At 39.2% G+C, this 14,830-nt stretch overlaps 1 protein-coding gene across 2 annotated transcripts in view; it reads left to right on the top strand.

The window, feature by feature from the left end:
- The first annotated feature begins 6,912 nt into the window (after positions 1-6,912).
- The window catches only part of WIF1 (WNT inhibitory factor 1), a 72,738-nt gene continuing 64,820 nt past the window's right edge, over positions 6,913-14,830 (top strand). For both annotated transcript variants that reach the window (XM_025401808.1, XM_025401807.1), the window contains exons 1-2: positions 6,913-7,432; positions 7,921-8,060. In XM_025401808.1, the coding sequence (XP_025257593.1) occupies positions 7,285-7,432; positions 7,921-8,060 (288 nt within the window). In that variant the 5' untranslated portion in view covers positions 6,913-7,284. The remainder of the gene's footprint in view (positions 7,433-7,920; positions 8,061-14,830) is intronic.

The following is a 14,830-nucleotide window of genomic DNA, read 5'->3' as shown; positions in this document are numbered from 1 at the left end:
GTTCCCAAACTCCTGAGCTCAAGCAATACTCCCACTTCAGCCTCCTAAAGTGCTGGGATTACAGGCATGAGCCCCTGCGCCTGGCCAAATTTATATATCTTTAAAAAATAGTTTTTGTCTTCCTTAGAATGGCCTTCCACATTCTAAACTTACAAGTACATTTGCCCATGTTTTCTTCTAGCCCATTCATGATTTTTTCTAATTTTAATAAATGTTTTATTAAAGTATAACATGCATATAGAAAAGTACATCAATCGTAAGTGGACAACTTACTGAATTTTCACAAAAGAAACATTCTGATATAGCCAAGATTCAAATCAAGAAACAAAACATTATTAGTACCACTGAAGCCTCCTTTATGTCCTTTCCAATCATTACCACTCTTCAAAGGTTATTACTATCTTGATTTCTAATATCATAAGTTAGTTTCTCATATTTTTGAATTTTTAAAATATGGAATCATATTTAAAACCAAAGTATGTACATTTTGGCTTTTTTAACTCAACATGATGTTTTCAAGAGTCATTAATGTTGTAATTATTAGGATGGGGCAAAAGTAATTGCGACTTTTTACCATTGCTTTTAATCACAAAAACTAATACAATTTGTTATTCTTATTGCTATGTAATATTTCATTTATAAATATGTAATAATTTCTTTATCCATTCCACTGTCAATAGATATTTGGATTGTGTCCATTTTGGTGCCATTATAAACAGGGATTTTATAAACATGTGTTTGGATGACTATATATATATATATACACACACACACACATTTATGTATGACTTTGGATGACTATATATATATATAGAGAGAGAGAGAGAGAGAGACATCTTTTTTTGTTGGGCTTATACCTGAGAGTATAATTGCTGGGTTCAGCTTTAGTACTTCTTTTCAGTTTTCCAAAATGGTTGTACCAATTTACATTACTACCAGCAGTATATAAGTTTTGTTTGCTTCATATGCTCACTAACCTTCATATCCTCATTAACCTCATATATTCTTTCTATTTCATTTTAACCATTCTGATGGGTCTGAAGAGGTTTCTCACTGTAGTTTTAATTCACATTTCTCTGATGGCTAATGAAGTTGCCATTTTTAATGTATTAATTCGTATTTAGGTATGTTCTTTGTTCAAGCCTTTGACCATTTTTCTACTGGACTCTCTTTTCTCTTGTAGATTTGTGGAAATTCTTTATATGATCTGGATAAGAGTCTCATACATCCACATATCTTCTCCCATTCTATGGCTTGTCTTTTCACTCTCAATACTGTCTTTCGATAACAGGTTCTTAATTTTAATACAGTTCAATTTACCATTTTTTCTTCCTGATGAAACACTATTTTAAAAAATTTCTTTGAAACGGGTTTAATTAAATATAGTGGACATCCAATAAACTGCACATATTTAAAGTGTATATTTTGTTAAACTTTTGGGAGTGATAGGTAGTATCATCTTTATTGTGGTGATAGATTCATGGTTGAATATCTGTCAGAACATCAATTTTAATAGTTCAATAATACTTCTTCCTATGAAGATACTCTAATTTACTTTCTCATTCCTCCACTATTGGGCAATGAAATTGTTTTCCCTTTCTTCCTTATCATATATAAAAAAAAACCTTCATTAAATGTCATAAGGATAAAACAGCATGGATGAACAAAAAAGAATGGATATGGTTTTTGGAAGACAAGATATACTAGGTTGCTTGGCAATGCCATCATGTGAAGAAAGAAGGGCAAGAATGTCACATAGGATGATGAGGAATGCTCCAGTCATGCTGTGCTTCAGTAATGAGCTGTCATGTGTTGTGATGTGCAGTTCTTAAGTGGTAAAGTGTGCAAGCCGCATAGCAAGAGGTGCTAACCTAGGTGTTGACAGTTGCCTACTTCAGGAGAAACCGACTGAAACAGGCATAAAACAACCTTTTTCTCTTCTTAAAAATGGTTTTCAATTACAAAAGCATTGGCTCATTTTATTATGAATCAGAAAAATATTTGTGCATAAATGGAAAATCATTCCCTATCCGTGTTCCTACTTCCTATAGGTAACCACTGGAAATAATTTGTTATATAAACTTTCAGACATTATAGAATAGACAGACAGTTATAGTCTATCCATAGTTATGTATAGCTATTATATATAGTTGTATAAGAAGAGAGTTTTTAAAGCATAATCCTCGCCAACTTGCCCTTTTCATTTACTATCTTGTGTCTCCCTCTCCACAGCAGTGTAGTAGAGGGGTATCTGCTCCTTCCTTCTCCAAGACACAGCTCAGGGTGCAGCTGATATGCCCCAGTCTCAGTCCCAATGCCTGCAATCACCAAGATAGTTCTGGCAACTTGCCTGGGTGAGTGAATGGCTGGACACTGACAAGACCTACCCCTAGAGCAGTGTTTGCCCTGGTTCCCACACAACTGCACTTCCAAGATGAGCACTGGCTTCAGCCCCCTCAGATACCATCGTCTTCCCTGTTCCTCCAGGTCTCCAGGACACACATGGCAAACTCAGGAGCCTATAGAAGCCTAGATGGTCAGGTAAAAGAGCAAAGCATGCTAGGTGGAAAAGTAGTGCAACTGTAAGGACTGGGTGCACTAGCCCTGTTTGAAGGGCAGCCACTACTCACACCATCTGATTCTTTGTCAGAAGGGAATATTGTCAGATCTCTACATTTTCAAGAGAAGCCAGAAATCAAATTTTTAATTAAAAAATCTGCTTTTCAAATGTCAGCAGCTAAGATTTTTTAAACATACTCAAGTCTTGATTTTTAATTTTTAAAATAAGCTTTATATTTTAGAACAGTTTTAGATTTACAGCAAAAATGGCAAAGATAGTACAGAGAGTTTCCATATACCCCACACCCAACTTTCCCTGTTACTAACATTCTACATTAGAATGGTACATTTGTCACAATTAATGAGCCAATATTGATACAGTGTTAGTAGTAGTTGACTGACATTTCCTTAGCTTTACCTAATGTCCTTTTTCTATTCCTGGATCCTGTACAGGATAGCACATTACATTTGGTAGTCATGTGTCTTTAGGTTCCTCTTAGCTACGAGTTTCTCAGACTTCCCTTTTTTATTCACTGACAGTTTTGAGGCATACTGATCAGAATTTTGTAGAATGTCCCTCAGTTGGGTTTTTCTGATATTTTTGTTGTGACTAGACTGGGGTTATGGGTTTTCAGGAGCAAGATCACAGAGATAAAGTACCATTCTCATCACATTGTATCAAGGGCACATACTATCCACATGACTCATCACTGTTGATGCTCTTGATCACCTAGTTGAAGTAGTGTTTGTCAGCTTTGTTACTTTCCCCACTTTCCACACTGCACGCTATAAAAGGAAGTCACTCTGCACATCCCACACTTCAGGAGTGAGGAGTTACGCCTCGCCTCTTTGAGGACAGCAACCCTAAACAAATTATTTAGAATTGTCCTCAGCACAATCTTCCATAACCAGGTCCTACCTACATTTTGGGCTTTATCCCCAGGTGCTCCCTCCCCCTCCCATTCCAGGCTCATCATACTACAGGGTCAGCACCTGCAGATCCTGCATGGTGCCATTCTTTCTCATGTCTCTTGCTCTCACTATTGCCATTGTCTATGCATGGGTGTTCCTTATCTTTCCCCCTTGCATGATCAACTCCCCTTTGACCCTTTGACCTTCAAGACTGCTCAAATATGCTCTACTCTAGAAAGTGTTCCCAGAACTCAGTCTGCCTCGAGGGATTTTCCTCAGTCCCAAAATACCCTGTGCATTTTCCCACCATGACATTCATTCCTCCCTATTGTTTATTCTCAACACACTCTCTTGTTAGATTGAGAGTTCTTTGAGAGCAGGACTGTCTTCTCACTTACCTTTCTATCCCCTGTGCTTATATAGGGCATACATCAGACACTGGGTAAATATATTTTGAATGAATGAATGAATGAACAAATGTACAGAATTCTAGATACAAGATTTCTTCTATGAATTTCCAGTCTTTCTGCCTTATCAACAATCACCACATTCTGCCTTGTATTACATCTGTTTAGGTGCTTGTCTTACTTATTTTAGTAGCTCTATTGCACTTTGAAGGCTATGATCATGTTTTATTTGTACTATAATTTCCAGGTCAATGTCTTACACATAATAGGTGTTTAATAAATCTTTGTTGAATAAGCAAATGAGTTAACGAACAAATAAATGAAGCTGCCTGCACACATAATTGGTGAGAGGGAATCGCACAAGGAAAGGAAGCATAATGAACTGGAAAATAAATGGCACAATTTTCAAATGAAATGAAGTTGACTTGCCAAGCACATTATTTCCAAGTTTTTATCATATGCTAGTAAATATTGTCACGTGTTTGTTTAAAGAAATTTAAAAACTTAATTCTTAATGAAATAGCTATATTAACTGCTCCTTAACAACAGAAAGGAGAGTCAAGCCTGATTCATCTCTTAGAGATGGACCTCCCGACAAAAAGATCCATGCTGCTACTCTTAAAAATTGCTGTTGTATAACACAACATATGTTCCTTCCTCTCCTTTAATAACCAAATGAGCTTATATCAAAAAATTTTTAAATAACATTTTTCTTTATCTATCTCTAATAGAATATTGTTTTTCTAAGTGTCCTCTGCTGGAGGGAAGTAAACAGAAAATAACCATTCTGGAAGGAAAAAAATGTGCTTATAGCAAGATAGATTGCCATTGTTATCAACACCAAATTCAACTGCTGCAGAAGAATTTCACTTAGAGGAAACCAAATTAGGAGAGAATTGAGTTCCTCTTTTTCTTGCACCAAAAAATAAATCGTATGAGTACTTCTCAATTAGTATTTGATTAGGAAAACCTGTAGAGGGCGTCCTTGCACCAAGAGCCATAGAGGTTTGCGCAGAACTAGGAAAAAAATGTTAAATTAAAACCACACGCTCCAAGTCAAAGAAAATGCCTATTGTGCTGTGAAATTATTATCTTTACCTGGGTGACACTGGCATTACAACGTTAAAGTGTTTTAAAAGTAGCCTAATGTTCATACATTATATACATGAATATTCACAGAAATAAAAAATAATGAAATGTTGGAAAACAGGTAAATATTTTTATTTTAAAGGAAGAATGACTGCAAAGCTTTGAATGCAAACAGACTTAATTATGATTTATTTATCATTATGAAGTATAAGTTACTAAGAGAATGGGCTTTGAAGTCAGAGTGTCTGGGATTTGAACCCTTACTCTCATTTACCAGCTGGATATCCACAGTCAACTTACTGGACTTTTTGAGCCCTCTTTCCTCATCAGTAAAATGAGAATAATAGTAGTACCTACTTAAGAGTTGTGAGGAGTAAGCAAGCACTTAAAATAAAAGTACTTTAAAAATTAATACACTGCAAGTTCAAATCAGTCATAGACTTCTTATCTAATTCCTTTTTCCTTTTTTTTCTATTAGTTGGTTGTATAGCTGTAAATATTTCCTGATTGGAAATCTATATTCTTAGAACCTAACACTGATTTAACTTGATGCCTGCACATATCCAGCTTCTCTTCTGTTGTTTCTGTTTTTCCCTCTTGAGGCATCTGCTACTCTACAAAGGACTGATTGAAACACCACGCCCAGCCCCAGACATTTGATCCTTGAGGCATTTGTCACAGCATCGGGTTCTAAAGAACAAAGACGAGTAAATGAACCTTTTCTGAGTCCGAAGACTTTCTAAGTTTTTTTTAATTAAAAACAAAACAAACAAACAAAAAAAACCCTTTTGCTTCCGTTTTCTTTGCACATCCAAGGAATTAGGCAGGAGGCAAAAATAAGTTCTTTCTGTTGGGCCAGGTGGATAGGTTATGCTGCAGACCACTGCCGGCCAAGCATGCTTCTCACAGACGAGGCCAGAGCCTTGGTTTTGCCCCCATGCACCTGTGAATTCGGCAATTTTTAAAAAATATATTATTTTATTTATTGATTGATATTTTTTTTGAGACGGAGTCTAGCTCTGTCGCCCAGGCTGGAGTGCAGGGCACGATCTTGGCTCACTGCAACCTCCACCTCCTGGTTCAAGCGATTCTCCTGCCTCAGCCTCCCGAGTAGCTGGGATTACAGGTCACCGCCACCACGCCCACCTAATTTTTGCATTTTTAGTAGAGACGGGGTTTCACCACTTTGGCCAGGCTGGTCTCGAACTCCTGACCTCCGGTGATCCGCCCGCCTTGGCCTCCCAAAGTGCTGGGATTACAGGCGTGAGCCGGGCCGAATTCAGCAACTTCTAAAAAATATCAGCAAACGTGAAGATATCCACGACGTTAGTGGAGCCCTACCCCGGAGGGTCGGGTACGGCTATCATCCAGGGCCCAGGGCACTCTTCCGGGCACTGCCGCGTTATCAGGGAGACAGACGGGCCTCCCCAACTGCTGGGTGTCGGGCAAGTAGCAGCTGAACGCCCTACCCCTCGAGCCAAGGCCAGCGCCTGCGATCAGACCACGGGACAGTGGAGCCTCGAGTTTTAGCTGCTTGGGAACGCGCAAAGTGTCAGCCAATCACAGAACAGAGCGCACAGGGTTGGCGGAGAGAGGAATCCTGCCGGCTGAAAGGGAGACGATGGGCAATTTGCGCCTTCAGTCAGCGCCGGAGGAGGAACAGGAGTCATCACCCTGTTCACCATCACCATCATCAGCGCTCAGTCAAGCCCAGCATTGTCTGCTCTCCCCATTTCCCTCCCCCGAAGCCTCCCTTGGCCCGAGGCGAGTGACGTCCCAGGGGTCTCTGAGTGCCCTTCTCCGGGTTCGCCAGCCCTACACGCCCACTTCGCGTGCGCTCCACTGGGCTCACCGCGCTGTGAACGCTAACTCTGGGGTCCCGCGCGGCCCCGCCCCCGGGGGACCCCACAGCGCCCCCAAGTGGCGGCCGCCCGGGCTTTGCAGGCACCACTCGCTCGCACCTCGCTTGCGCCAGCCCTTCCCGCTCTTCTGTTCTCGCTCTATTTGCCCCGCTGACTGCTGGCCTCGCCAGCTTTGCCAGTCTTACGTCTCTGCCACCCCCACTCCCGCCCGCGCCCCATCTTCTTGCACGGCTCACGCCCGCTGGTTCCCCCCCGCCTCCCCCGTCCTGCCTGCCCCCTCCTCCTCCTGCTCTCGCAGGCTCCTTGGCACCCAGGCTGGGAAGCGACGCTCCCAGCCGTCTAAGCGGGAACAGCTCTGGCTGAGGGAGCTGCAGCGCAGCTGAGGATCTGACGGCCCCAGGTTGCGTAGGTGCGGCACAAGGAGTTTCCCCCGCAGCAAGGAGGTCCTGAGCAGCATGGCTCGGAGGAGCGCCTTCGCTGCCGCCGCTCTCTGGCTCTGGAGCATCCTCCTGTGCCTGCTGGCACTGCGGGCGGAGGCCGGGCAGCCGCGGGAGGAGAGCCTGTACCTGTGGATCGATGCTCACCAGGCGAGAGTACTCATAGGTAAGGCCCCCGCGTCCAGCGCCTTCCCCTGCCTGTGTCCTCCTCTCTCCACTCTTCAAGAAGGAGGGATACCTGCATTTCGTGTATTTTAAAACTTAATTTCCATAAAAGAGTGTTCCCACCTTTTAATTAGAGATTTTCCATTTGAAAGCTTATAAACGTCTCTTTTAAGAAACCAAAGCTGATCTAGTGTTCTGATCGTGCTGTTGTTAATTTTTATAGCCCTGCGTTTTTAGATGCACCCAGCATTTGTTTGCATCGGTTAACTCCATGTCCATCCCTTTTCCCTGAAAGCATGGGTCTGTTGACATCATTCTCATCATCCACGGAGGACAATTAATCTTAGTAGCGCTGATGGTACCGATGGCAGATGCCTTGTGAACAGAAATGACCCATACTAATTATTTAGTTTTCTTTTTGCTTGAAACTTCTGATTTAGATGATTTCAAGTCTACCTGGTTTGATCGTTGTATTCTTTTAAAAACCAGGATTTGAAGAAGATATCCTGATTGTTTCAGAGGGGAAAATGGCACCTTTTACACATGATTTCAGAAAAGCGCAACAGAGAATGCCAGCTATTCCTGTCAATATCCATTCCATGAATTTTACCTGGCAAGCTGCAGGGCAGGTAAGTTCTGAGAAAATTACCCTTTAATATTTCCACTGCCTTATGGCAGGTGGAAATAGTACTGTACAGTATGTAGCCTGGCACATTTTACAGTTATTAAGAGAAATTTCTCATCTGATTGCCAAAGCAAATAAAGAATTAATTTCCATTTATTTCAAGTTGCCATATAAATTAATGATTTTCAAAAAAAAAAGAGTAAGCCATGTGCCTAAGCCCACTATTCTGATAAGACTCAGTGTCCTGAGGCTGCTGGAAATATAAAGATCTCCAATACCAACATCACTGTGTTTCTGTAATCATTGACATTAAAATTTAACATACTTAAAAGACTCTTTTCCCATAGTAGTTTCTAATCATTTGTGACATTCTTTATACTTTACAACAAATTTTAAAGTCTATAAGTATTTCTGACACTGTGCACTTTTAAAAAGCCAGTATGTTGAATGTTATTCACTGGAATATGAATGTTGCATATTTCTGGTAGAAGTTAGATCCATAAGGTGTCATGTAAGAAAGTTGTAAAATGTTGCAGCCTATGTTTTCAAGTTACCATTTTAAATGCTTTCATATGGAAAAGAAAACTGCAATCTATTTTTTATGAAGAAGCATTCCTTTTATTCCTTAGCACATTAGCATCTTTTATATGTTACCTTTTGTTCATTTTATGGCTTCTAATTTTAGAAAGAAAGAATAAAATGCTTATGTGAATTTAATTTCTTTTGTACAATTGGAGAATTTACTTTAGAGGACAAATGGTAAGTAATAAATTCTTTAGCTTATTAGTTGGTAAAATGTGTCTACTATGAAAATCATTATAATTATAATTAAAACCACATTTTGAGGTCTTTTTATTCTAAAGTTCCTTAAATGATTATTTTCAAGAAGAATGTGATACAGAAAACACTTTATAAAAAAATAACTATTTTGAATTGAGAAACCACTGTGTTTCCCTCTAATTACCTGTTATGGTATAGACATGACCATTTTAGCTGTCTTTTTCCCCTCGAGTCTGTTCTCTTTTTCTTCTTCTTCTGAAATAGATCAAATCTAGGCCCTTCAACACTTCCATTGCTATGTGGTTAAAAAAAAAAAATTGAGGTTTTGGATTCATTGAGGTTTATAACAGGAAAGTCATCTGCTGTTAATACCCCCATTTTGCAGATAGGGTCATTGAGGTTTTTATTGCTCTGTAGGGAAATTATTCCTTTTCTCCCTACAAGTCCCTCTTCATAGATACTTTATAAACAATTAAGTGGGGAATATTGTGAAATCAGTAATAAACCAATGAATGGCCTTTCATTATCTCCTTTTCAGCTGAATCTGTTTACTTGTGGCCGACCACTCATCAGATGGTCATTAACTAAATGGCCAATTAATTCTATATTTCTGAAAAGACATTTTTTAACCTATACCTTTATGGGTTCATAAGAACTACTAAAAGGTAGCTTGAACTGCACCCCTCCAGCTGAAAGGATTTGGTAACTGGTTAACTGTAGGAGAAGCAGAAAGTGCCAATAGCTCTCTCTCGCTCTCTCTCTCTCTCTCTCTCCTCCCCTGTCCCTCTCTCCCTCCCTCCCTCCTCTCTCTATCTCTTTCTCACTTATGTTTGCTGAGGAATAGAATTTGAAGCAAAGGCTTAAATTCCATGTTGCCTCCCCTATTGCTTAATAGTATAATGCTTGTGTGCAAATATTGGCATATTGGTGAGTACAAAATGGACTGACATGTCATACAATCTTGGGAATATGTCCTATAGGGGATTAGGGAGGAGAGTGGAACTGGCATGAAGATGAAGTTTGTAATATTTTTTTCTCCTGCTTGAGTGTTGCTCACCTATGTGGATGATCTTATGATGCAGGACAATGTTAGCACCTCAATTAAGCTACCTTTCTCTCTCTACTCATTCGGCTTTGAATAGGTTACCACAACTTACTACATAAAATCTGCTTTCTGAGGAAAATGTGGGAAGGGGGAATAATCTACACAATACCAAGCAGCAAGATGCTTTAAAATATTATTTTTTTATTTTTAATATCATTTAAGTATGGCTAATTTTGCTCACTAAAGTTATGTGATCCCAGCACCATCATTTTTGAAATGCACAGAAATTCTGAAGATGGGAAAAATGACTTCAATACCAATTAAGTATTTTGAAACATCTATGGCTAAAGACAAACCACATCAAAACATTTACATGGAAAATGAAAATTTCATTTCATTATCTGATTATTTCATCCAAATGATATCAAATGTTTAGGCATTTCAGCAATACATAAATAAAACACATAGCTGATTAATGAAGTTTTAAATTTTATATTTAAGTGTTTTAGCAACATGTGGACAACATTAAAATAACCTCAGGATTGAAGACCTTACAGAAGCAGTAAGGTGTTACTTACTTCCAATAAATTATTGGTCCAGTAACGAAGGGTCTCCAACCTCTGGGCCACAGACCAGTGCTGGTCCATGGCCTGGTGGGAACTGGGCTACACAGCAGGAGGTGAGTGGCAGGCGAGTGACTGAAGCTTTGTCTGTATTGACAGATGATCCCCATCACTCGCCTTACTGACTAAGCTCCGCCTCCTGTCAGATCCGCAGCAGCATAAGATTCTCAAAGGATTGTGAACCCCATTGTGAACTGCACATGCGAGGGATCTAGGCTGCACACTCCTTGTAAGAATCTCATGCCTGATGATCTGTCACTGTCTCCCATCACCTCCAGATGGGACCGTCTAGTTGCAGGAAAACAAGCTTAGGGCTCCCACTGATTATACATGATGGTGAGTTGTATGCTTATTTTATTACATATTACAATGTAATAATAAAAGAAATAAAGTGCATGATAAATATGACGTGCTTGAAGCATCCAGAAATTATTCCTCCACCTCCTGGTCCATGGAAAAAATGTCTTCCGCAAAACCAGCCCCTGGGGCCCAAAAGATGGGGGACCATTACAGTGACCCAAAGTGTTCTTGGGCCACTTAAAATGCATCTCATGTTCCACTTCCAACAAATGCAAATAAAAATTACAGTGAAATTCATTTCCCCACATCAACTTGGTCAGATCTTTTAGAAGTGGTTTTAGTATGTGGATAACAGTGCATTATCATATGCTGCTGATGTGCATGTAAACTTTTTTGCAGGGCTGTTGGACTCTGATGGCAAAAGGCAGGATATAGACTTTTTCACTGGACAATTTTACATCCAGAGATTCATGCCAAGGAAATAAGCACAGACATAAATAAAAATTTAGGTCCAAGAGTGTTCCTCATCATGATGTTTATAAAAATTAAAAAATAGATACAACTTAGGGTCCAGCAATAGTGGCAGAAGAATAAAATGAAGCAGTTATAAGGATATTCTAGACATCCATTTGGGGCCATGGGAAGATTCTCATGCAAATTAAGTAGTTTATAAAAGTGGTCCCCAACCGTTTTGGCACCAAAGTCTGGTTTCACGGAAGACAATTTTATTTTTTTATTTTTTTATTTCTTTTTTTGAGACAGAGTCTCGCTGTGTCGCCCAGGCTGGAGTGCAGTGGGGTGATCTTGGCTCACTGCAACCTCTGCCTCCCAGGTTCAAGCGATTCTCCTGCCTCAGCCTCCTGAGTAGCTGGGATTACAGGTACGTGCCACCACGCCCAGCTGATTTTTGTATTTTTAGTAGAAACGGGGTTTCACCATGTTGGCCAGGCTGGTCTCGAACTCCTGACCTTGTGATCCACCCACCTCGGCTTCCCAAAGTGCTGGAATTACAGGCGTGAGCCACCACGCCTGGCAGAAGACAATTTTTCTATGAACCAGGGAAGGGTGATGGTTTCAGGATGATTCAAGTGCATCACATTGATAGTGCACTTTATTTCTATTATTACTACATTGTAATATATAATGAAATAATTATACAACTCACCATAATGTGGGATCAGTGGGAGCCCTGAGTTGTTTTCCTGCAACTAGATGGTTCCATCTGAGGGTGATGAGAAACAGTGACAGATGATCAGGCATTAGATTCTCATAAAAGGTGCATAACCTAGATCCCTTACATGTGCAGTTCACAACAGGGTTCACAGTTCTATGGGAACCTAATGCCACTGCCGATCTAACAGGAGGCAGAGCTCAGGAGGTAATGCAAGCGATGGGGAATAGTCACCCACTGCTCACCTCCTGCTTTGCGGCCTGGTTCCTAACAGGCCATGGACCAGCATTGATATGTGGCCCAAGGGTTGGGGACCCCTGGTCTATAATATAGTGTATTCTGTTTGATTCCATTACAAAATAAGTTGGCAGACATAGAAAAAATCATTCGCTCAACATCTGATCTTCCAAGATGTAAATACCAGTTACATCTTCATCTATTATGTTTTGGTTTTTCTACAATGAATTCATTTATAATTTTAAAAACTATTTTACATCAAATGTGTATAAAAAGTGTGTGAGTTTAAAATTGTATGATATTTTGTATTATAAATAATTTATTATCTGGTATCATTTTTACACTGCTTATCACTCAACAAAATGATAACACCAATGACTGTCATGGGTCATCGTAACTATGGAGACCAAAGAATTTATTAATGCTCATCAGATTCTCATCAATTTCTTTTGAGGTCTGCCCAAATCTTTCTTGCCTGAAATCATTTTTCCTGAATTCTCCCTCTCCCTGCAATTCCCATTTTTCATGGACAACTTTGTCTCCATTTAACCTGATACTCATTTTCTGACATGCCTCTTCTCAAGGCTTTTAGATGAGAGAAGAATTTCTACTGCAAAAGCTTAGCCTTAATGGATTTTTAGTAATTAAGGGAAAATACTCTTTATCCTTGTATAAAGCTTTTCAATAGATGATATTTTTCAATGAGGCATGCTTTATTCTTTTTCTCTAAATTTGAGACAGGCAGGGGCCATGAGCAATAATTTTAGTTTTTATAAATAAGGCACTAATTAAACATTTTATTTGGAAAATAACCCTTTCTAAGCCCAATGACTTTCAAGTAAAAATTTAATGAGAAGTTTTGTTAGACAAATCAGAATCAAACATTAGGATACCACTGCTGATTTCCATATGAACCAATTTGGTGTAAGACCAAAATGTTTTTATTTAGGTAGGTTATATAAATAGATCTTTACTTACAAGGGTCTCATAGACTTGATCTTGATAACTATAATATGTTCTATCACCTGCCTAAATATGCTAAGGTACTATGAATCTAGTACTTAGTTAACAACAGGGCATCCCTTTTGATGTTGCTTTTGTTTTGTTTTCTTTTGTTTCATTTTGTTTTAGCAGTGACAGTGGATTTATGCTGAGCCATCTGTACTAGCTTTCCAACCTCCTTGTGACCAAGGGCCTGGATTTCTAAGATGGATGGCAAGGGCTGGAGTGAAATTGGTGTCTATGAATAGAAATTCTCTGAGTGATGATAATCAACCAATATTAATTTCAAACCTACCACCTGGATTGCTAGGCAAGCTCTAGACATCTGTACCAACAGGTCCAGATCTTAAAGTGAGCTTTTTCTAGTGTATAGTGTGCAGAATTCTTATAACCACTAAAAGTCAGTGGGATAGCTTCATTTTTCTGAATCTACAGATGTTTAAAAACAAAACTGAAGTGTTGCTGTGGATACAGGAGAAGAACAGGAGAATTTTGTCTGCTGCCCTGGGGATGTGGGAGGTCATGTGTATATTGTATAATAACTGGCTTTATGGAGTTAAACTGCAGGAATGTGTTTGTTTATATGCATAACCACTGAAAATAGAAAATATTAGATATGCTGAAGAGACAGCGTATCAAGTGAAACATTTTCCTACAGGTAAGGTTTGTTACAAATGAGTTAGTGACACTAGCCTAGCTCCCTATCAATTTAAAAAAACTTCTTGAATTATTGAAAACTGTCAGAAGTAACAACAATAATAATTTAAAAATCAAATACAACAAAGGCTTAAGAACTTTGTCTGGATACTGGTATCTTTGTGAATGATTCCAGTCAGTATCATCCAAATTCAGCTTTAAAGTGAGAAAAGCACCATTGGAAAAAAGGGAAAACAGAAACAGGCCATTTATCTGACAATGGACTCACATAATTGCTAATTTTATAAAAAACAGAATCATCCTACTGATCTGTTTCTGTAATATAGTGTTTGATATGATGTAACACTGGTCCCATTACATTGGCTACAGTTTGCAATCTCAAGTTTCCCATTGGACTGGAGTTAGAGACTTATATTAAAAGTATTTTTTTCCTCTTTCTTTCTCCCTTTGACATAAACCTAAAAAATAGGGTAAATTTTAATTCAAGAATTCCCCCTCCAACTTCAAAGGAACTGTCAAACACCCTTAAACACTTCTTTCCAACCCTGCAGTTATGGTAACACTTATTATTACGGAACTCCCTTAATGTGTACTGTCTACATTTTTTCCTAATAGAGTTATGATTGTTTTGGTAGTTACGACCCAAGTGGTTTCATACCTTTGCACTCCAGGGGTTTGCCGTCATACCTTAGTAGTGGTTTTATGTCACCAAATGGAGGAAATGCCTCATTTTCTGACCCCTGTTCCATGGTTTCAAAGTGGGAATGTAAATATGTTTACATACTGTGGGCATGATTTTTTTCAGGAGGTACTCATATCAAAAGCACAACTTTAAACCTTTAATGTTTAGATTCTGCTATGCTGTGGTATTTTGCATTGTGGTGTTGTAGACATGCCACTAGGGATCAAAGAGTAACTCTGCAGAAAGCCCATTTCATTTAGCAAAGCAGGCATGTGCC

The sequence above is a fragment of the Theropithecus gelada genome, chromosome 11 (assembly GCF_003255815.1).
Source record: "Theropithecus gelada isolate Dixy chromosome 11, Tgel_1.0, whole genome shotgun sequence".
NCBI classification, from domain to species: Eukaryota; Metazoa; Chordata; class Mammalia; order Primates; family Cercopithecidae; genus Theropithecus; species Theropithecus gelada.
The sequence above is the reverse complement of the archived record's forward strand: the minus strand, read 5'-3'. Positions and strand labels throughout refer to the sequence as shown.